General features: G+C 42.3%; 1 protein-coding gene across 6 annotated transcripts in view; it reads right to left on the bottom strand.

Moving 5' to 3' along the window:
• raraa (retinoic acid receptor, alpha a) overlaps window positions 1-24,501 on the bottom strand; it is a 172,919-nt gene that overhangs the window by 13,671 nt on the left and 134,747 nt on the right. For all 6 annotated transcript variants that reach the window (XM_061755520.1, XM_061755522.1, XM_061755523.1 and 3 more), the window contains one exon: window positions 6,636-6,784. In XM_061755520.1, the coding sequence (XP_061611504.1) occupies window positions 6,636-6,784 (149 nt within the window). The remainder of the gene's footprint in view (window positions 1-6,635; window positions 6,785-24,501) is intronic.

The raw sequence follows: 24,501 nt of genomic DNA on the forward strand, positions 1-24,501 counted from the left end.
AACGTGACTGCGTCTTTCACACTCTTGACCCCGGCGGCTTTGTACCTGATGTGTATTTTATGGGTCTTCGTGCACTTATGCGCCACATTGCGTGTGTGTGAGAGGGGGAACAGGAGAGCGGGGTGGCGGCGGTGGAAGGGGTCGCCAAGGTCGCAGGGAAGCAGAGAGATCCTCTCTTACGTGACTTTCACATTGTTGCCAGATTAAGAGTGCTTCCCAGCCACCTACTGTGTTCTCTCTCACATGCGTTTTTATGCACGAGTGTGTCAAACTGAGCGCTCGCTTTTACGACTAAGCAGCCACGGCGAAAACTCACACTTTAAGCATGCTAAAAATGGACGGCAGGTTCGAAGGCCAAGTCGTAGTCAGGCAAAAAGAAGTGGCTGTAGAATAGAAACACTAGAGATAGAAGTCATTTACTTGATTTATGATGCAAAGAAATTAAGAATAAGACAATGACAGAAAAAATGAAACTAAATTACAGTATCTTCATTGCAAATTAACACTAAGTGCCTTGTTTAAACCAAAAGACAACAGTGGGAAATAAGGACCAAACGTTGTGGCAAATATCTGTAATAGTTTAAACCATAACAATACTACAAACATGGATCCCCAAAAACTTTAATATCATTTCAACCTCATCTAAACTACATGATTATCCTTAAGAAGAAATTGCTTATGGATGATTTGATTTCGTTTAGCAGAGCAGAAACGTATACAGTGGGCACGGAAAGTTTTCAGACCCCCTTCAATTTTTCACTCTTTGTTATATTGCAGCCATTTGTTAAAATCATTTAAGTTCATTTTTTCCCTCATTAATGTACACACAGCACCCCATATTGACAGAAAAAAAAAGTCATTGTTGAAATTTTTGCTGATTTATTAAAAAAGAAAGACCTAAATATCACACAGCCATAAGTATTCAGACCCTTTGCTGTGACACTATATTTAACTCGGGTGCTGTCCATTTCTTCTGATCATCCTCAAGATGGTTCTACACCTTCATTGGAGTCCAGCTGTGTTTGATTATACTGATTGGACTTGATTAGGAAAGCCACACCCCTGTCTATATAAGACCTTACAGCTCACAGTGCATGTCAGAGCAAATGAGAATCATGAGGTCAAAGGAACTGCCTGAAGAGCTCAGAGACAGAATTCAGCTGCACTTTACATTCCTAAGAGCACAGTGGCCTCAAAGGAAAGATGAATGTGCCCAAGTACAGGGATATCCTGGACGAAAACCTTCTCCAGAGTGCTCAGGACCTCAGACTGGGCCGAAGGTTTACCTTCAAACAAGACAATGACCCTAAGCACACAGCTAAAATACAGAAGGAGTGGCTTCAGAACAACTCCGTGACTGTTTTTGAATGGCCCAGCCAGAGCCCTGACTTAAACCCAATTGAGAATCTCTGGAAAGACCTGAAAATGGCTGCCCGCCAACGTTCAGCATCCAACCTGACAGAACTGGAGAGGATCTCCAAGGAGGAATGGAGGAGGAAATCCAGGTGTGAAAAACTTGTTGCATCATTCCCCAAAAGACTCATGGCTGTATTAGTTAAAAAGGGTACCTCTACTAAATACTGAGCAAAGGGTCTGAATACTTAGGGCTGTGTGATATTTCAGTTTTTCTTTTTTTTAATAAATCAGAAAAAATTTCAACAATTCTGTTTTTTTCTGTCAATATGGAGTGCTATCTGTACATTAATGTGGAAAAAAAGAACTTCAATGATTTTAGCAAATGGCTGCAATATAAAAAAAGAGTGGAAAATTGAAGGAGGTCTGAATACTCTCCATACCCACTGTACATGTACCAAAGACTTTCCATAACTTGCGCTTCCAACCGAGGCTAAACTTAGCTCCTTTCCGACAGACAAAGATTTTAGTCCCTCAGTCGAGATACATCACTTTAACTTCTCAGTGCATTGAATTGATCCAGGCGGACTGTTGTCTTCGAAGACGTTTCGTCTCTAAACACCAAACGTGCTTTTTCCATACAGTGGCCATTCGGCGGAATGGCCACTTCCTCATTCATTATAACTGGGGGAGGCGGGATTTTGAGACCACGGAGCGACACGCCCACCGTGTCTGCAAGCTGAAAGAAGGTCTCAATTCTTGACCATTTTGAAACCTACTTTCACATCGCAATTTTTTTTTTTATCCATTCATTCATTGTCTGACTTGTTAACAAGACTCATTTCTGTGATTTGTCAAATTTGCAAGACTTTTTTTTTTGGCTCTGTTGAGTTGCACTTTAACTCAAATGACTACTTTCCTTAACCTTTATTTATGTACCTTATATATAACTTTTATTTAAACTATTGTTGCTTTGGTTTGCACAACTTTGTAAACATAAAACAGTTGAAATTCCATATGACTTACAAAATTAACTAACTTAAATCAATTTATTATGCCAATTGCTTGTGGAAACACAGTTGATTTGCTGCTATGCCGACAGACGCAAGGAAGCGAGTTACCCTGCCGCACGCCGCTATGCCCCCAAGACAAAACCATAAATATGAGGGTGTAAGCATGCATATTTAATGTTCAAGTCTTAATATCTAAAGGGGAAGAGAAGTGCAATCTCGGTGAATGTGTTCTGGCAGTGGGAGTTAAACAAACGAGCCAGCTGTCTCCAAGTAAGAGAGCTCAGCCTCCCCCTCCTCCATCAGCATCTATCTCCCGTGTTCGCTGCAGCCCCCAGGAAATGCCTTTGTAGTTTGGCATGCTGCAGCAAAGTCGACGCGGCTAACCCTCAACTTACCCCAGTCTCAAATGAGACAACCATATACATTCGCATATACTGTTGAATTATTGAGCATGCTCTGCCAAGTCATCTCCTCTGTAGTCAGAGATACAGAGGAGGCATCCTGAATTTTTCAAATTAGCACTCCGGATGTGCACTGTGCAGGCGGCCGGCTCACAAACAGGGGGCGCTAGTAGAGCTAAGGCAGCAATTCTTTTGGGAGTAGTTTAACTTAGTGATTCCTAACAACTGTGACACATCATCAGGTATGCAGTGGGAAATTATCCCCAAAATATTTTTAATATAATTTCAAACTCATTTTACAACACAACCCTTAAAAATGAATGGCTTACAGATGGTTTGATTTAGAAAAATGTAATGTGAAAATGTGGCGACAACTCTCGTAACTTCTTCCGCCGCCTAGGCTAAACTTAGCTACTCTCCAACATACAAAGCTTGTCTCTCGGTCGAGATGTGTAACTTCAAAGTTCCTTGGCACCAAAATGCCACCAAAGCTTTGGTGTTTCAGAAAGAGCACAAAAACAGCAAATAGGTGAGTTTTCAGCAAACAATGGAGGATAAATTCCCAAAAATATATGCTGATGGGAGAATTTGCGAATAGGCCTGGGAACACTGTATTTCATTCATTCCGTGACCATGCTCTTCACTCAAAACCCTCGCAACCTCAAACATGTTTCCCATTGAAACGAATAGAAATGCCATTAATCCATTGCAGCCTCCTCCCAAAAAAACTAAATGTATTACCTTTTTTAATAAGGAAAGTCGCAGTCTATAATATATTCTTCATAGAACATATAGTTATAACACAATTAAACAACTCCTTCTGGTGGGTGCAACTTGGCCACCAGAGGGCAGTATAACACAGTCATGTAGACAGCCGAATAAGACTACTGTGACTCGGTAAGCTGCAGTAATATTAGTCGATTTTTGCAGATGCTAAAGAAAATACGCCTGTGAGTGTTTTTATATTGTCTGTCGACATGTGTCAATGCAAATATCTGTTACTTAAAGGGTTATGAAACTGCAATTAGCAATGCTATTCATTAGCCCGTCTGTGACGTTTTGCATTAGCATTAGCATTAAGCTAGCGGAAGGCAATGTGAAATTCTTTGTTTTTTGTTTAGCTTGACAGTAAAATTCACCTGGAAGTGGCAATAAACAGCTTGAAGCAATTGTTTTGGGAAAAATTGTCAGTTCACTATCTACCAAACTGCTGCTTGCTGCGAAGTGAGTTGAGTTGGCGTTCACTGCCCATATTAGTGCTCGCATTTCAAATTTTGGCTTGCAAGTCAAAGCAAAGATTTTGGTCGAGTCACTTGGATCTCGAGGCACCGACTGTACCTTGGGCTCAATATTGAGAAAACACTTGTTTAACTAATGATTCGTGCTGTAGCACTTTGCACAAATGTAATATCAGCACTGAAAGGGTTTGTGGTAAAGCCGGAGACGCTTGACCTTTACAGATACACAAACACTAAATATAAGCAGCTGAAGTGATATGAGTAGCCTCAATATATATTTTACGCAGTGCAAGGGCTGCAGTAGTTGAACGTTTCTAGCTGCAGTGAGCTGTTGACAGGCGACAGTAAAACTTACGCATCGACTTATTCTTTTCAACTCACTTTCAACAATATCTTTGGGGCAGATAAACAAAAAAAACAAAAACATTGTCTCTTCTCATCCCCATTGTACATCGTCGGCCTCAAAAAAACTAATTACTGCGTCGGTTCTGAGACCGATTTCGGCGCGAGAAACACTTTGATCACAGGCGGGGGAATGGCTAATTACTCAAATCTATTGCCTGGCCCAGCTCTCTTTTTTTGTTTATCACATTTGCCAGCGAGCGTCACACTGCTGTGAGCGCCCAATGCTCCAAATATTTCATTTCTGTTTTCATTTAAAAAAAATGAAAAGTTTAGCCCTAATTTGACAAAGTCGTACATCAGTAATGTGATGGAGGAAAGATGCAAAGAGGCAGGCAAGGTTCACTGTCAGAGGCTTTTGTGAGAAAGGGCTCTTCATTGCCCTCGCCCCTCCCATATGGCACACTGGCCATCATTCCCGTGGTGTCAACAGGTTCAACTGTGGCCCCTGGATCCCAACAAGCTGATTTGCAACCCTTCAAACCATCCCCACTTCCTTTTCTCTTTCTGTGTGTCTGTCTGCCACAATCTGCAGTCTGTGCCATCTTTGTGTCATTTTTGTGAAAGTCTACACTCCACTGAAGCGCCAAGTTATATTTTTTTGTGTCTTTTTATTTGGTAGGTTTATAGATTGGGTTAGAGGTTGTTCCCAAAACCAATGCATCTGGTAGTTACATTACATCTAAATCCACAGATCTGCTTTGCTCATGTCTATTTTTTTTTCATTTTTGTTTAAGAACTTCAATAAGTCAGGACAACACACAGTACTGCACAGTCTTCATTTGACGTAATGACCACATTAAATGAGAAACAGAATCAAAATACAGTCATCTGCCAAGGCCCAAAAGCTAATTTTGTTTCTTCCTTGTCCCATGCCAAATCATGTTTTCCCATATGTTTGGCAAAATAGTATCTGCCCTAAAATGTCTTGTTTTAGAACATTGTGGCAGTTAGGCCACTGGTAGTCCCCAAGAAACACCAAGAGGCCCCACAGTAGGCTTCTCCATTTTACCTCAAACCAGTTGAGATGTTGCATTAAACTTCATATTAATTAATTGTAGTAAGTAGCTATTATGCTGTTAAGAAATACATTTTGGCCTATGATAGCTTTTAATGAGCCCATGGCAGGCATTCACTTAGCAACATGCTTCAGTTAGCAAGCTGACTGTGTACTGTTTAACAAATATATATTGAATTTCTGAAAGGTTTTTTGCATCAATTGATATTTCACTAGGACAGGGTGGACATGTTGAGCTCGACAACATCCAACTGCACACGTAATATAATGAAAATGACAAAATAGCGCAAATGTTTACTCTCCTGCTATCGACTGTTTCAGCCTCCATTGAGAAAAAAGAAAAAAAGAAGACAACATGCTGGTCATAATATTGCCAAAAACATCAGAGGGTATATTAAAGTGGCAGTTACCCCATAATTACAGCGTAGACAGAAATTTTAGATTCAGACAAAAATGCGCTGGAAGTGCTTGTGTACACATGAAGACTCTCCCTAACTTCCACTAACAACCCAGACTAAACCTAGCTAGTCTTTAGAATACATAGCTTGTCTCTCAGTCGAGATGTATCACTGCAACATACAGATCAGTCAAAAATCATTTCATTTTTGACAGGGAGGTATTGCAGTACTTTTCTAGTATTGGTATACTGTGCAACCCTAATTGGCGGTTAGCAAACCAGCTTAAGAGTACATGACCGCCACCAACTGCTATTGTCCCTAATTGCAAGGAAACCAATGTGACCTGATGGTGGCCGGATGTTGTGAAGTTTGGGATCTGAAGCCCACTCTTATCACAACACAAAAAAAATGGGCCAAAGAACAGCTTGTATCTCAAAAAACATGTAAGTCAAGGCACTCGTATCGTACAGCACCACTGGACTGGACCCTTTTAAAGCCATACACACTCAAAGTCACATATGCAACAGTAGATCATGATAACACAGAACTGCTTTCCAATTTAGACAGGGCTTTGGCACCATCTAGTGGAATTTCAGAAAAAGCACCAAAACTGCAAATAGGCAACGCCAGTCTGTTCATTGCAAAATGAAAGGTTTTTTTTTCTTTTTTGGTTACATCTCAGCCCCACAAGAATGCAAATGATCTAAAACCAAAACCACTTTTTTTCTTTTTTTTACTTCAAATGATGGTTATGAGACAGACAAATAACGTTGCTGGCTTAGCAAATTCCGAGAAAAGCCCTGGAGTCTCACCTTGCAGCCTTCACAGGCGCTGACACCATAGTGGTACCCTGAGGACTTGTCCTGGCACACAAAGCAGGGCTTGTAGACGCGGGGCGGCGGGGGAGGCGAGGGCGGGCTTGGCACTATCTCCTCTGAGCTGGTACTCTGCGTCTCTATCGCTGCGGAGAGAGAAAGAAACACAAGGTGGGGGCTTAGCCAGAGCGCGCTTAATCGATAAACGGTGACATTCACGGAGCAGCTGATGCGCACACTTTGAACAGACACAGTGAGGGCACGCACTCACACACACTGCTTGTGCTCTTTCAGATGTGGCACATACATACACACACACACACACACACACAGATCATCAAAGAAATAGAGAGCCCAGCCTTTCCTGGGCTTTTTCCCCTTGGAGCTACAGTGATGTCTTGATGCGAGGAACTACATTGCTGGCAGGGTTCAAAGAAAGTGCTTCCCTCTGATACATGGCCTGCAGTTGCTCTTTTATTTATCCTTATATAATCATGCCTTTAAGCAGGGATGCTTAGCAACTCATTCCTCGATGTTACCGATGAAGAGAAAAACTGCAAGCAAGGCTAATTGCATTTTTTTCTCCCCCATCTAAGAATGGCAACCAAAAGGAGGTCGAATAGAGCAGTGATTCCCCACCAATGTGCCGAGGGAAATGATCCAATTTCACTTTACTGGTCCCAAAAGTATTATTTATTTCAAAATTATCCATCCATCCATTTTCTGAGCCACCTCTCCTCACTAGGGTCGCAGGCGTGCAGGAGCCTATCCCAGCTGTCATCGGGCAGGAGGCGGGGTACACCCTGAACTGTTTGCCAGTCAATCGCAGGGCACATACAAACAAACAACCATCCGCACTCACATTCACGCCTACGGGCAATTTAGTCTCTCCAATTAATGCATGTTTTTGGGATGTGGGAGGAAACCGGAGTGCCCGGAGAAAACCCACGCAGGCACGGGGAGAACATGCAAACTCCACACAGGCGGGGCCGGGGATTGAACCCGGGTCCTCAGAACTGTGAGGCTGATGCTCGAACCAGTCGCCCACCGTGCCGCCTATTTCAAAATAATCCATCATATTTCATCCATCTATGCCAGCAACGTATAGTGACAGGCAGAATAATTAAATGACATTAGAATGCAGAAGGTACCAAACTGACCTGTTTCTCCCCTTTTTATGACATCGTTACTTGGTGGTGAGATTTTTCAATATAAAATGTGTGCCAAGCCACAAGAAAAAAATAAATAAATACTATACATGTTTCGCTGTTGTCTTCATGTAATATGTATTGGACTTTGACCTCAATACCCTGCATGAGTGTGTGTGTGTGTGTGTGTGTGTGCACGTGTGTGGCAAAACACACGTCAAATATGAAAGCGCACATTCACAGCACAGCTCTGCAACCGAGCAAATAATGCCATAATCCCCGTTTGAGCTCGGTGTGCACATGGAACTAGGCCATCTTGTCGTCCATTTTCATCCACATGCCAATATGATTACTTGGAATGATGTCACGCTCCTTTTTTTCCCTTTTTAAAAAAAAAAAATCAACTTCTTATTAAAAGTAGCAGCAGTACTTGGCATGCTGCAGCAAAATGGCGGGTTAACAGGATTCATATACTTTTTCCAAAGTTAAACTGAAGCAATTTGACTGTGGTAAACAATCTTTTCTGAATGAAAATAACAAAGAATGAATACATAAAAATTAACTGTAATTTTTCAAAATCTAAATCTAAATGTCAAAAGAATCATACAATTATTATAAAAAAATAATATAGTACAATAAAGTCAATCCAACATACGAATCAATAAACTGTTATGATCATTATTTCCTATATTTAAGCACAGTGTAACCAATGAAACTGTGCATAATGTTACAATGGCTTACAATTATATTAAATACAATTTTTAAGGATAGAAATCTTGGGTCTATTACGTTACTCACTGCATTACAAAATTGTTCATGATGGTGGGAGTTAAAGAGTATTTTTTTTAGGTTGTACTTGGTTTAAAAACCACTGGTTTATGTTAAATTGTTTATTTTACTACTATTTAGATTAGTAATATTATATTGACCTATTTTTAGGAGCGAACTGGATAACAAAAACAAATATTAATTAACCAATATTCGGGGGAAAAATGCACAAATAACGAAACAAATATTACAGGACTCTTGACAATGTAAATGCTTGATGGGCCGACTTAAAAAATAATAATAATTATTTCCCTTCAACTATAAACGTAGAAGACCAAAGCTAACAGAATGTGAAAAAATAATGGGGGGAAGAAAGGTTTACACAAGGAAAGCATTTGTAAATCATTGAAAAAGCAACATTAAATTACACATGTTGTAGAATTTTAAGCGAGGGGTACATGCATTTGTCTGCGCCAGTCAATATTCACGCAGGTCCATTAATGCGAACGTGCAGGCTTGTTGAGCAGGCTCGCCTGGCATTATCAGCTCAACACAGGAAGGATTTGGGAGGTGGACAAGCAGCTCTGGGGCAGCCCATAGATCCTGCGCGAATCAGCCATCTCTATTTAACAGAGTGGGTGCGTTCAGCGACAGGCCTGTAGTAGGCGCGCAGCGGTCAACACGCGTCGCGTGACACAATCGCGCTGCATTCTGGCCGATGCAACGAGCTCACCTTCCTGCCTATTGTGCAAAGTACCTGAGCACAAGTCTCAGCTCATCTTGCCAACCTCCGTGCCTATGCAGCAGATGGTGCACGGAAAAGAGATTATGTTCACCGAAACCAAAATAAACACTCCTGATGCCCAGATCTGTTTAAGGCTTTCCTAGAAGAAGGAGAAAATCTTGCCTGTTCAGCACCTTTCCAATGTTATCTTTACTGTCGGGAGAATGTACAGCAAATGGGTTTTGTGAAGGTCCTGTTGCAATTCCAAACACAGACACCCTATCAGGGCCTCTGTTATTGAGCCGTTTCGTTTATGAGGCCTGGTGGTCATATGATACTTTAACAGCAGCCAAAAAAAAAATTAAAAATCTTCAAGCATGTTTGTCATGAGATGACTTTAAATTTAAATAAACACACATGACCTAGTTTGTATTTGCAGCAGATGGGGGAGAAGGGAGAAAAGCATCGATGATAAAGTTGGGGAAAAGTGAGAAATTAAAACAGATAAGAGGGCCTGGACTTGAAGCGCAATTTACTGTCCATGTTTGAATTAATAGAAAGACAGATTCGCCTCGAGATACGAGTGACCTGACTTGCAAACAAAAGATACGATCACTGGATGGAGGCAGTGAACTCAACTTGGCTCACTTCAAAACAAGCAGTAGTTTGGCAGGTAGTGAACAATACTTCAAATAAGAGGCTTCAAGCTGTTTATTGGCAATCATAGTTGAAGTGTACTGTCAAACTAAACAAAGAGACCTACAGGTATATTTAAAGCAAGCACATAACTTCGCCTGTTAGTCCGTTTAGTTTAATGCTAACAAACATGCAAATCAGTTTCGCAATGTGATAACCCTTTCAGCAACGGATATTTCAACACAAACATTAGCGCAATTCATGTAGTTAGACAATATGACAATATTTAGGCGTATATTCTTTATCCTCTGCCAAGAATGATCACTATTACTGCAGCTGAGTAGCTGTGATCATATCCACGTATATCTGTATATCTGTTATTTACTGCCCCCAGGTGGCCAAGGCATGCACAACAAAAGGAGCAGAACAATGCCTATTGAATTGAAGCAAAAATCCATCCATCCATTTTCTGTACCACTTCTCCTCACTGGGGTCGCGGGCATGCTGGAGCCTGTCCCAGCTATCTTCGGGCCAGAGAGAAGCAAAAATGTGGCAACATTTATTTAGATTCTATTTAATTAAGTCTTTACTGTGTGTTTTTATGAAGTACAGTATTATAGAGTACTATTGTTGTTATTTAAAAAAAATATTTTTTTTTTCCCGGGGGCAGGCTGTACTGGAGTCATGGCATTTCAATTCATTTCAATGCGGAAAGATGATTTGAGATACGCTCTAAATTACAAGCGTGGTTATGGAAAGAATACGTCCATCTCAAGGCACCACTGTATTTGGAGGGCTAAAAAAAAAAAAAACTAAGGCAGAAAGTAGGCAGGAAGAGTATGTCCTTTGCCTTTCATTGCACCTCTGTGGATGTCATCTGGGGCCCACAGCGCCCGTCATGCCGCCGGGCCACGCAGCCACGACACCCGCGTCAAACAAATGAAACCCCAAATAGAGCACGCCTTACATAACCTGGCATATTCTCTCATTAGCAACCAGCCATTCACAGATTTTGATGTGGACTAATTACAGCGTAGCATTCATTATTAGAGTGAGAGCGGACCTATTCATCCACATTAAAAGCTGCCTTGATTAAAAACGTACAGACAAACATACAGTGTGTGCCACCCCCCTCACCCACATCAAAATTACATCTACCATCCCCACATGCGATGGGATCAGTGGACTCTCTCTCTCTCTCTCTCTCTCTCTCACACACACACACACACACACACACACAGAATAGCAAGTCTTAATGAGAGCATCCGTGGAAATCTGGGACACGAGGACATGAGTCTGTGGGGGGGCTGGCAACTGTAATTAAATACAATGGCTGGCTTCTGGAGTCCCGTCAGGCCGAGACATGAAGCAAAACAATGGCAGGCCTGTGGATGGAGAAGCTCCTCGCCCAGTCTGCAGGCCTCAACCGGCTATTATTCAACACCATCCAAGTTCTCAATCAACACTGCCTATTATTGTCCAAGCCACACAATCATACAGTGGAGGAAGTGACTCACAGTAGCCTGGAAAGCGCCTCTCCAGGTCCTTGCAACATGCTAAAATGCTGCAAATGTGCACACGTGTGTTGGCAGGGGGTCGTCTTGCCCAAAAGTCACCACAGGGCTTGAACATCACGCTGAGAAGTGCGCAGCCAGGAAAGTGCTGGCATGATTAAACAATACCGGTTCACTTGGTGCTATGGGAACCCGGAAAATAATGTTGAAATGAAAAACAAGCTGATAAAGGATGTTTTATTGTTTTTTGGCAAGGAGGTGAAACACAAACAACATAATCTGTATTTGAGTTACGGTGTTTGGAAGTCAGACAAAAAAGGTTATAATATCATCCACATGTGTCATGATGAACAGATAGCTTCTTTGAAACCAAAGTGGAAACAACACCTAAAGTGCAAGTTGATCATTATTTTTGAGAACAACACATAATTCCTTACAAAACTCATGTCATGCATGATATCAAGTAGGGCTGCAGCTATCATATATTTTTAGAATTGACTATTCTTTAGATTCATCAGATTTAAAAAAAAAACATTTGCATTATTGAACACAATACCATGCATGTGAGGGGCTGGTGTTACTTTTGTCCACTTGGGATCGCCATCCTCATGTTATACTGTCGTATGTGTGACTAAGTGTGTATGGCTTTAAAAGGTGAGGCCTGGCCTGGTAAGTGAGGTGGGCGCCAGCGAGTGACAATGTAGAATTGGTTGGCTCGTCTTCGTGTTTCAGAGTTAATTGTGGCCATCCGCACCTCATAAATGAATGTCCTTATTATGCGTTTTGTTTTATTGTAAAAGCAATTGAAAGTGCACCAGCGGCCGTATCATCCTTAAACACTTGCAGGTGGGATTACAACACGTTCTAACTAGTGATGGTAAACTATATTAAATTTGCTAACATCGATACGTTACCCGGTGTTGCGATTGTAGACATGCTGCCGTGTACTTTTTAGTCCTTTTTAAAGTGTGAAGTGATCCCAAACTTTGGACATTGTCTGACGACTCTTTCCTGCTGGCTTGTGAATGGCGAATGGTGAATAGGCAGGCAATCTATTTTCCATCCATCCATTTTCTGTAGGGTCGCCGGTGAACTGGAGACTTTCCCATCTGACTTTGGGCCTGAAGCCAACAAGCATTCACATTCACACCTACGGACAGTTTAGAATCTTCAAATGACCCAAACATACCATGTTTTTAGAATATGGGAGTACCAATATCAGAACTTTGAGGCAGACATGCTCACCACTAGACCACCATGCTGCCCATTTTTCCTTTTATGGGAAAAAGTCTTGAAATCCATAGAAATTGTGGAGCGGCCACCTTTTGTCTAAAATACAAGTGACTCCCTCCCTATAAAAAAGAAAAAGTAAATATATCACCCTCTACCACCCAGATAGCACAATAGCTTAATGGAATGTGCTGCTCTCAAACCGATTATTTAATTATGTACATGTGCGAGCGGTTAGTAATGGTGGTCTTAAGATTCACTCGACTAGCCACAAGCGCACTTAAGGGGGGTGGGAGGTGGCGGTGGTGGTGAGGGGGTTGGTTGCACTCAGCCACATCCTCCTAAAACAATTACGGCATAACTCGACGCAAACGGACAAACATGCGTGAGACATCCCGATGATGAAGTGGCGCGTGCAGTCCTTCTGACGTTGGAGAAGTCTGGCGAGCGTCAAACACTTCAAAAGGCATCAAGAGACCGCAGATGCATACGGCAACGCGACAAAGCCTCCAGACTGCCGTCTGTCTCGCTCCGGTGCTGCCGAGCAGTTCTAGAGGTTCAGCTTTGGGTTAGTCTGTGAAGATTTGATTAGCTTCCATCCCCACTGGTTACTGGGCCCAGCTGCGCAGCATATTAATAACATTTTACCGTCATTATGGGGCAGCTAACTACATTAAGCGGGATGGCTGCTTGGCTGGCGGGACTCTGGACAAGAGACTTGAGGCTGAGGATCTTTGGCAGGGGTCGTCCATGCCTGTGTTTGCCATGACTTGTATTAGTTTATGTGGATACAAACACGCTCGCCATGTGTGAGATGCATAGAAGAACATAAAGAGGTCCATTTGTCTTGCACTGGCATACGAGCTATATCAGGGACTGCGCAATAGAAGACGCTATAGGCTTGGAAGTCGACTCAAAATAATGAAAAGGGACGGCCGATGAAAGCGCCTCAGGGTTAGAAAGCGTCCCGTGAAAAGCAGCCGCTCGCAGGCCCATGCATCACACAACTGGCAGCCATTTTAGCTTTTATACGCAATCAAAGAGCAACAAGTGAGCAGCGAAGGCCATTAGTCATTCATTGACCATGTTATAAATATTCACACTTCAATTTCGTATTGACAGAGTGGAACCACGCGCAAAGAAATCCGAGGATGCTTTGTCAGCGCTCTTCAATTACTGAGTGGGAAATGGGAGCATTTCCTTGCTCACTGGGAAATCCTGCCATTCTCTAACAAAGCGTCATAACAGCTCTGTGGATGAGACGCGATTGGCCGCTTTGACGTCCATTACTGACAGCAAAAGCCGGTGAGTGAGATGGGGGTGATGGAGTTTGACTCAGGGCGTGCGTGTTCACACGCTGGTGGCTGGAAGGAGCCAGTGGGGTGTGTTTGTGTTTAAACACAAGTGTGAACACTTACTGGTTGGAAGAGGGGGGCCAAGCCAATTGAAATAAGTGAAAACACACATGCAAAGGAGTTGAAGCTCTAGTGGACGTTTTACACTGTGACCAAAGTCAGCATCTGCATCTACACCTGGGGTGGGAAAAGTACACTTGGTCCTTTTTTAAATTATTAAGAACCCTGTAAAACAGTGGTACCTCGAGACACCAGTGACCTGACACCAGTTTTTCCAAAATACAAGCTGTCGTTTGGGCAATTTTTTTTCGCTTTGACTTGTCAGCAAAATGTTTATAAATACAAGCACTATACAACAAGCTGTAATTCAATTCTTCAAAAAAGAGGCTTCACGCTGTTAAATGCCACTCGCAACTGAAGTTGACTGACAGAATTACACGTTGTGTATTGAAAACAACCACACAACTTTGCCTTATGAATATGCTAACACAATGCAAAACGCTACAGACGGGCTAGTGAATAGTTGTGGTGTTATAACCCTGTAAGGAATAGGTAATTGAACAGAAAGAGTGGAGCAACAAGTGGAGACAGGTAATTGTATATAGCTTCTTTTTATTTACTATAATATCCATATGTCTGTATTATACTGCCCCCAGGTGGCCAAGGCGCACACACCAGAAGGAGCAGCACAATATCAATTGAAGCAAAAATAATTTCGCAAAAACTGTTTCATTATTTACATTCTACTTAATTATGTCATTACAATATGTTTTGATAAAATACATATTCATTTCAATGGGGCAAGATAATTTGAGATAGCGTTATGAGTTATGAGCATGGTGAGAAATGAATTAAACTCGAATCTCAAGGCACCACTGTGTTTGTTGCATTCCATTTTTAATTCGTTTATCTTATTAAATCTATTAATGTATTGTAATTAATAAAACTATTAGTGAAATAAGCAATTTTATTAAATCCATAATCCACAACTATTTGTTGTTAAAGATAAAGTAATTTTCACCCAAGCCACGACAAGTGTAGATGACAAAATGCTGATTAAGCCTATCAGTCTATAGCTTGCTGAATTATTCAATATTGATTGATTTATTATTTTTTTTATATTTAGTGACTATCCAATACATTCCCGCGCTGGATCACTCGGTGGCGCTCTAAAATCACGTAGCAGAAATGACGTATATTACTTACGAGCGGGCAGGCCCATATATGGACAGCACGCAGGTCGACTGAGCCACAGAGGAGAAAGCAATTGAAGCAACATGTCGGGGGAGAACCCCAAAAAACGTCTGAGACATGGTGCAGAAGTGGATCCTACCACAAAGAAAAAGCCTGCTCGTCGTCCACTTTTTCTATCAAAATGTTGCAGATGGGCTCGAGGTGGGGAGAGGGGTCGGAAAGGTAGTGCGGGGTTGGAAGCATTTAACCTACGTCATAAAGTGACGAAGGCTTTGTTGTAATGCTGATTTCCAGCATTACAGGGCGCCATTCATTCATTCATTTAATAATTGGTAAATGAATTTTAATTCACTTAATTTTAAATAACATAATTATAAAATAAGAATAGTTTATGTCCATTTAAAAAATTATTAATGATAGTACATGCCAGGGGCTGCCTAAAAATGGACCACTGGGTGTAGATTGGACACCCCTCGCTTTTATTTACAGTTTAAACCATAAATATAACACAAACTATAATCCCAAAACATTTTTAATATCATTTCAAATGTATTTTACAACATTCCCCTTAAACATAAACGGCTCGTAGATTATTTGATTTTGAAAAAACAAATTTATGTATGCGCATACGAAAAAGATGCTCCGTAACTTCCACTAACAACCCAGGCTAAAATTGGCTCCTCCCTGACATCAAAGATGTTAGCGTTGAGATGCAACAATTCAACATACTTCTTTGACACCAATCACTAGTTTCCTATTAGCCAGAATAGGTTCCACAGGGGAAATTTAAAAAGTGAATCAGTGAGAAACTAGCAACAGCTTAATTTCCACGATTGCCTCTGCTGGCCACTACGTGTACAGCTTCAAATCATACCAGTTGGCTCTCATTAAACTTGTACATGTAGGGTGGCGAGAGTGTTGAACGTTGTCCAGCCGAGCTGCTGCAGCTTTGCGAGGCTGGCCATTTACTTTGTTATAAGTTTAAGTTATGGCGGCGCAACAAATATGCGCGTTTGTGTTTCCGCGAAGGCGAGTTAGGAGGATTACCGACGACCCCCGCTTCCCCACCCCGCCCTCGCTGCCGTGCTCCACCTAAGCCGCTGGATGTTTATCTTGCAGTCTACCTTCTCAGTGTAATGACGTAGACAACAATAGAAACTTCCCATTGAAAAATACCAACAGGAAAAGTCTGCATATTATAGTAAAGAACAAAAGGTTTGTTATAGACTAATGGTCTCTTATTTTTGTTTAATATACTGAGAGAGTGGGCATATATCACGCTGTCAAATTACTCTGACTTCACATTCATCTTTTTCGTGGCAAATAACACGTCATGTTTGACGTTTCAAAGAAATGACAGCAACTGCTGCACTTTGCACATATTGCAGCAAGAGCAGAAATGGATGTGACAGCTTGAGTTGTTAAAGGCCCGCGCAGTATGTTTGAAGACGACACAGGCTAAATTTTGATGGATAGTGCTTCAGATTGGGTCGAAACGAGCCCGTCCCCACCCCACCACCACGAGCGGCATGGAAAACGCACGTGTGAGTGATAGATGAGGGTCCGAGCAGAGGCCGAAGGGCAAGGCGTGCCGGGGTAACGGGTTTTTCTAGCCTGTTACCGCCATCGCCTCCTCAACGCCAGGAAATGGTGATGTTTGTCTTAGGCCTGAAGTGGGGGCAAACACGGGGATGTGTTTAGCCAGGACATGTGTGCTTATAGTGGGGGAACATGAGCAACAAATATGCACTTCTGCCTGTTTAAATGCTGTAGGTATGTGCGGAACTAGGTGCGAGTTAACATCGGCACGCTCTTGTCTGCTTTCCATCAATCTACAAGCCCCCACATCGTTCCGAAGCCCTTCTCCGAGGGCCCCGAGATAACTTCCCTCTCCACGCTGCCAGACCTCTGAAATAACAACACACCTATCAGTGCTGCCCCAGCAAATGGGAGCCACAACTGAGAACATGTGGGGATAAACTAGAGCACCCGGGCGGGGGTGGGGGACACACCAAGAGATGGAGCAGATGGCAAAAGGTGAGGTCTGCAGGGGCTCAATGTTGTGCAGCAATCACGTTAACCGCTGTCGCTCCTCTGGGCTGCCGCCCTATGATTTATTTTTTAAATACAATAAAGCGCAGAGCATGTTGAACGTACGTACATTAAATTCATTGTAAACACGGGGAAAAACAGCAGCCGATAGATTGTAGGAAAGAGGTGCGGCAAGTTCCCTGGCAACAACGTGAGCAATACGGTGTAACTCTACCCCAGCAGCTGTCTGAGTGTGCTGAGTGACAGTGGGGCGATGCCAGTTGGCATTTGTCCCCAGGCGACTGCAGATACTTGGCTTGAGCTGATGATGTGGTGGGCACGCACAGGACCACATTTCAGTCAGCAAAGGAAGAGTATGGGTATCGTAAACCTCCACCTAGTCCTTTTTTTTCTTTTTTTTTCTGTGGAACCTATGCTTAGCTGTTCACAAAAACTAAATCTGTAATGCCCAAAAACTCCACAAGACGGCACTGAAGCCCTTGCTACTAGGCAAGTAGTAATTGGTATCAAGGAATTATGTTGAAGTAATGCGTCTGAATTTTTAAGATCTTTGTCTGCCGGGGAGGAGCTAAGTTTAGCCCCGGTTGTTAGCTGATGTTAACAAGAGTCTTCGCCATGTTATTGCTGGACAATTGGCGTTTGAACAGGTTGCAAAGAGGACATACAGGTGTATTTTTTTCTAAATCAAATAATATACAAGCCATTTAGTTTTAAGGGTGATGTAAAATGAGTTTGAAACGATATTACACTGTTTTAGGATCATAGATTGTAGTTTAGTTAAGGTTTGAACTAATATAGACATTTTTGAGGAGCGTAAATGACACGCGTTTATTCACGGCAGGGCTCGGTCACAAATAATGGTGTTAAGTCCCAGGGACCAGTAGATTTGTTGTTTACTAATGCTAAAACAACAAATGTTTCATTGAAGACATAGTGGCCAAAAAGAAAATACATGCCCTTCTGTGTCTGCACCTTTACTCAGATATTGACTGGGTTCTTTGTTGGAAATAAATTTTATTTGCGTAATTCGGCTGTCTCTCGGGGCTAAGAACTTTGCACAAAACTGTGTTTTGTCCAACTACAAACAGCATTTTAGTGAATAAAAATTTTTATTTTCTTTTTTGGGGGGGGGTTAAGATGATCCAAAATGCTAAATGTTTTTAGCATTTACACGTAGACGAGTGAAGCCTTTTGTATGATGTCACAGCATGTAGACCAAAATCTCCTTATGATGTCATGTATTTTTTTGTTTGTTTATCGATTTCTTTCTGGTCTGAGTTGTAGTTTCACCCATTGCTTTGGACGGAATTGGTATGGATTGAAATGTTTGGGCCATGGAACCTGCTTACTTGTGCTAATGTTTCCATATTTACAAATGCACTTCTAAAAATTACTAACAGAAGATGGAATGAGGAGAACGGTAGCTCACAATGGATCATCTAATTTGGTATTGATAAATTATGCATATTTGGTATTCTATCTACGCCAGTGACATAAAGTGACAGAACTACTACATGCACTTTCACTATCATCCCAAATCAACATTACAATGAACCCCTGTTCATCGCTGCAATTTAGAGATTAATTTAAAAAAAACAATACTTTTACCCGTTTCGGCCGCCTTGACCACATTTCAACTTATCAAAACACACATTTTATACACACTGTACACATTTAAACACACAAATAAAAACAAGCATAAAATGTTTAAAAAATATAAGTGCAGTATTATATATAGTATGTGTTAGATTAGCCTTTTTATACACAGCTGAAAAGTGCATCAGCGACTGGCTCTCTTTTTCCACATGCGAGGGTATTACACGAAGTAAGTATATTCTGAGAAATCATAAAAAATGATTGCTATTAACCCCATATTGTCACGAGACAGTGAGGATTTTGGTGAAAGAGATACATTCCACACAAAAAAAGGTGATATAGCGGGGAAACACTGTGTACTCTTTGGCAATGGCAGCAAAGTGCATGTTTATGCCGAGGTGGTTCACACATTTCACCCTTGTCGAATGTGTTTTCAGTCTCATTTACATGTGAGAACTGCCTGCTAGTCACAAGCGACTGCAATCAACTTGTGACAGCGTCAACATTCCAAGCATGCCAAAACAACAGCAACCAAGCTTGTTAAAGACAAAAACTCCCTGCACATTCCTGTAAATGGACGGTCCACCTGGTGAGCACCAGGCATTCCTGTAGCAGAAAACCTATTAAAAAACTAAAGCGATAAGGATGAGAGAGTGGAGGCGGATAATGACGGAAAGGAGAGAGGCTTTGGAAGAGACGACTGCTCCACGCCAAGCAAACATTTCAAAAGAAAGCCCCCCCCCCCCAAACAAAGCTGTGTGCACTGACGTGTTTACTCGGTGACGCACGCAATCCGCTCGCAGAAGGCGTAGCCACGGCGTAACCTCCCTTTGTCAACTCTCGCAAAGTGAATTAATCTTGCGTTCTGCACCGACTTGCAGCCGGCGCATAAATCAAGCTCAAGGTCGTCATTGGATCATATCACGCAAATTCACGCGCATAAGTAAAACCGCTGTCTTTTTGACAACTCACTCTTAAATGTTAGTGCTATGACGGCAAAAATGGCTTCATGAAACATTAGGCCTCTCTGTTAGAGAACATTGGTAAATTATAGAATTGTGTGTGTTGATAATAAGCAGCACCCTTCTATGCATGACTACATGAAAATAAGACTCATTATCCCAAGTCGAATGCTCCTAAAGCTTATTCCCCCCCCCTCACTTTTTCTTTGGCTTTTTGTGGCATCTATAATGCTTGTTAGGATAAGATTGTTACGCATAAGCTCTGTTTTATTGCTTTTATCTTCTATTGGGGCTTAACACGTGTTTAAGATGTACCAGCATCCTGGAACAGATTGTGTTTAACCTTCTACTGCATTCTATTGTCTACCTAACGAAATTACACACTGCGGATTACTGTCTTTTATGGCTCCCTTCATTTCTATAAAAAACAGGTGAAGGACTCGATTCACATGACTTGACTCGAGTCAGACTTAATATTTTAGCACTCGGGCCTTGCGTGACTAAACCTTGTGAAAGACTTAACTTGACTTTGACTTGGCATTCAGGAGACTCTACCTGACTTTAAACATGACTGCACACAAAAAAAAAAAAAAAAAAAAAAAAAAGTGTCACTACGAAAGCTAAGTTTAGACATATCAGTATCAGTGCTAATACCGTACATCTGTACACCACTCTGTACTCATAAAAATGCACCGATACTAACGCATTGATACCACATTACAAACCTGACATACTTTGCAGGTAGGCATCATGTCAGCCGTGTGGAGCAAGGCGCCTGGCAATTATGCTGTGTAAAATGGAGGGTTAAAACCGCTCGGGCGGCGACCGCGCTCCCATCACGGAGCTGCGTCGGAGACCGATAATCCTTTGGCTACAAAGAAACAGGAGCATTAGGAAGCGTCTCTGTATAGAATGTGACTCGGCCTGTTTTGAATTAGCGCTAAGACATTTTTTAAAATGAATCACAGGTGAGCTATCTTGCGTGCATCTTGTACACATGTCAATCTGGCGCTGCAATGACATCCATACATATTAACCTGGCCCTCTATTCATCTTTCTTGGGCTGACCGTCACACAAAGCGCCTCTCTGTGCTGGGAGGCCAAAGGTCCTTCATGAATGCTCCTGCTCGAGTGTTTGCTCTCCACTCACTCTAACTGAGAGGTTATCAGCGCATTGATAATCGCTAATCCGATGCGACTGGCAGCGTTGAAAGCCTTCCTCCGATTCTTAAGCGCATATTCAGCAGGAGTGGGGAGAGGAGGTCATAAATATGGGGAGCTGTTTTACATGAGAGGGCTGAAACGGACCTGGAGAGGAAAAGAGGGGGCAGCGAAAAAGGATCAGGGAAGCTGATCAGCGACGATATGGGGAGAAGAGGGGATCACCGGGGACCGGCTTTGTCATGTTAAAGCGCCTCTTTGGACCCGCGATCTCCCTTTGCCCTGCTCTCTCCCCCGCTCAGGCTCTCGGCGGATCACACAATAGTCAATCACAGGAGAATAGATTACGAGGGTTTGATCTTCTCCACTTCAGAGCGGAGGCATGACAGTGGAAATGAGGGAAGGGTTCGGGAGTGCAGCGTGTGCGTGACTCGCGACGACAGACTGTTCAATGATGCTAAATAATGGGCTCGACCGGGCCTTTTCTCCTAAATCCCGAAATGCGATCGCGCTTGTCACCGTCTATTCATCGTTTGCCGCGAAAAAGGACGACGCGGAGGTACAGTATTTAGCCCTCAAGCCTCGACAGGCCAATACGCATTCCTGTACTGTATGCGAAACCCCCAATGATATCAGTTCCCTTCATAAATTAGCGCAAAGTACAAGTGTCAGGCGTAGAGTTGAAAGCATATAATTGCGCATGTAAACGGAGGTATTTGCGCGGGTGTGGACAAGGAGATGCAGCAAACGTGCCATTATCTTGTCACTACTTTATTAAAAGCGCTCCTTGAGGATGCCTGAAGGGTTAGTACACCATCAAAAAGTGTCAAAAACAAGGACTACAGTATGTAGCTACACACGTTAGATCAAAACAAACAGCAATTTGGACTGGAGGGAGCAGGGGTGGCCATTTGATTATTTTTGCCCCAGAGATGATGAAGGAAATGTTATCAATGAATCAAGTAATACTTCATTTATAATTGTTTTTATTTTGGGGGGGAATGGGATGGAAGTTCCCTCTTAATGGTTTTAATACCTGTTTCAATATGTTACATTAAGCAGAAAAATACGACATGGAGTTGTCATATTGTGGATAGAGTGAACCCCTGTTTTTTGCAGGTACATGTTGATTGGTGAAAATCTGTGATCGAGACCATATATGAAAAACTTTAAAAAAATATATTTTTACACCTTCCCAATGCTTTAAATGTATTTGAACCCCCAAAACTTAAAGCATAAAATGTATTGCAAATACTGTACATATTTGCCCTGATGCGATGGCGTGTGACGTTGGCGAGTCTGCGCGTGAGTGTCTGGGGGTGAGCTGTGGCCGACAGCAGCCACTTAAATTAAAGTTACTGATATCTTAACTGCTTTAACAGTTTTGATTTTAGCGCAACATGTCCGCCATGTTTGAGGAGAATGCTGCGGCAAAATCATGTACACATGTAAATAATATATTGTTAGTCTTGTAGCATAATTGCCCGAATCATTTATAGCTTACTGTCATTTATAGCTTACTGTCATTAAAAAGAAATACCAATGTGCTTGCTAGAAATGTTTTTTTCCCCCTCTTCATGTCTGTGTATATGTTCAGTCATCCAGGTCATGGTAATGCACAAATGTTGAAATGAGTCAACCAGACTCTTCTTGTCTGATGATTTTTTTTTTTTGTTCTTGTTTTGCGAAACAGTTGAAAAAATAACTTTGGCAATTATGCTACTAGGCTAATGATATTTAACAAACCATGTGTAAGTGGTACTGTGCATTTCCGTTTCCTGCGAACCCCTGACTGAATTTACAGCATGACTACCTGTATCGGCTAACTAAATAGCATGACTGTCGTCAACCAACCAATAAAATTAACAGTAAACAAAAGGACAACCATGGGGAAATCAGTAGACTCTAGAATTTTGTGTTCTTCCTTCTTGGCATGTGACAGGTGGTTATAAGAAGATAAGCATTGTTTGAAAAGAAGCATTTTTTTTCCCCATTCCCTTCCTGTTGTCACACTGAAGTGTCTCGAACAATCAACATCTAAGCCAGCTGTTTTACAACTGAGGTCCCTGCAAAACAATTACCAATAAATTATGCAATATTTATTCAATATTTCTCCCCCTTTAAGAATTTTTTTTTTTTTGAGAACCCCTTGTCTAGCTTTTAGCTACATTTAGCTGCCATACAATTGCTGTTGGTATAGAACCAAAATCCTTGACAGCGTTTAATAGAATCACAAAAATGTACACAACTGTATTGTTTGGTGCAAGCGAGGCTTCACAGGCTGAGGTTGCAGCGGCGAAGCACATTGGCAGCATATTGAACCGCAGCTAAAACCGCCAGGATCCCCGCGATACCTTTGCCGGCAGCCGGCCACCGCTCTCCTGTTCACGCGCACTAATGATGACTGATGACACACACTTGACTCACACTGTCTGACGTGAGAGTGTCTCTTTAGTGGAAGATTTGGGCAGCGTGAGGGAAGAAAAGCGAGAGACAGACACATTTGTCTTTACTGTCGCCGGTGACTCAGACGCTAGAATGTTTGGCCGTGGATAGCAACGGGAGGCTAAAGTTAGCTTAGGAGCGATGGCTGTGGGGTGGCTGGGACGAGCGGAGTCATCAAGAGAGGGATGTTACTCGAATTTAATGAAGGACAAGTTAAGCTTCCCCCCTGTCTGTGTGTGTGTTGTCTGTGCTCCTGCAGACACCAATTTCCTGCATGAATCCCTGACCTTTCAGTGTAGCCTGGAGGGAGTCATTTGATCATTTCACACACACACACACACACACACAATTTTCGGGGATATGCTAGCCTCCTCATGACGACTGGTTTTCGTCAGACGTGATCTCCGGTAAGCCTCCACAGGAAGTCGGTGAGATTTGCCCACCTCACAGGAATGCCTGGTGTGATTTAAAGTCACTGATGTGGCTTCATCCTCGGCCCGGGCAGATATACTGTCGGAGCCATAAACATGGCAGGTTTACCGACACTGCCGTGCGCATCATTTATCACTCGCATTTACACTAGTTGTATTATTTGGGAGTTTGATTTACCACAGTGGAGCCAGATTGCGGTATCATGTACAACACCAGGCTTCCAGTTAGTAATGCTACTGTACAATACAGTGATTCCCAACTGCCGTTCATCTATCTATGTCAGCGACATATAGTGAGATGAAGACCAATTAAATGCGCAATCAATCAATTTACCTGTGTATCCACCTGTTGCCATTCATACAACAAAATAAGTCATGGCGTCCTGCGAGTATATCAGCTGTTCAACAAAACAGGTTGATTTGGGAGGAAATTGAGTCAAGATCATCATTATTTGAGTATACGTACTTCTGAACATTTTTGAAACACTGCACATTTTCCGGTGGCACTCTCCTCCCTGATCTTATCGTAGTAGAGGGGTTTGCAAGCCAGCCCTCAGGGGAGGCCAGTGTGGAAGCTTCAAGGTCCTCCACCTCTTGTTCTTTGGCCCTCGAGGGTCCAGTTAATCCTGGCTGGCCTCTGTTGACCG

Source organism: Phyllopteryx taeniolatus, chromosome 19 (assembly GCF_024500385.1).
Source record: "Phyllopteryx taeniolatus isolate TA_2022b chromosome 19, UOR_Ptae_1.2, whole genome shotgun sequence".
In the NCBI taxonomy this organism is placed as follows: Eukaryota; Metazoa; Chordata; class Actinopteri; order Syngnathiformes; family Syngnathidae; genus Phyllopteryx; species Phyllopteryx taeniolatus.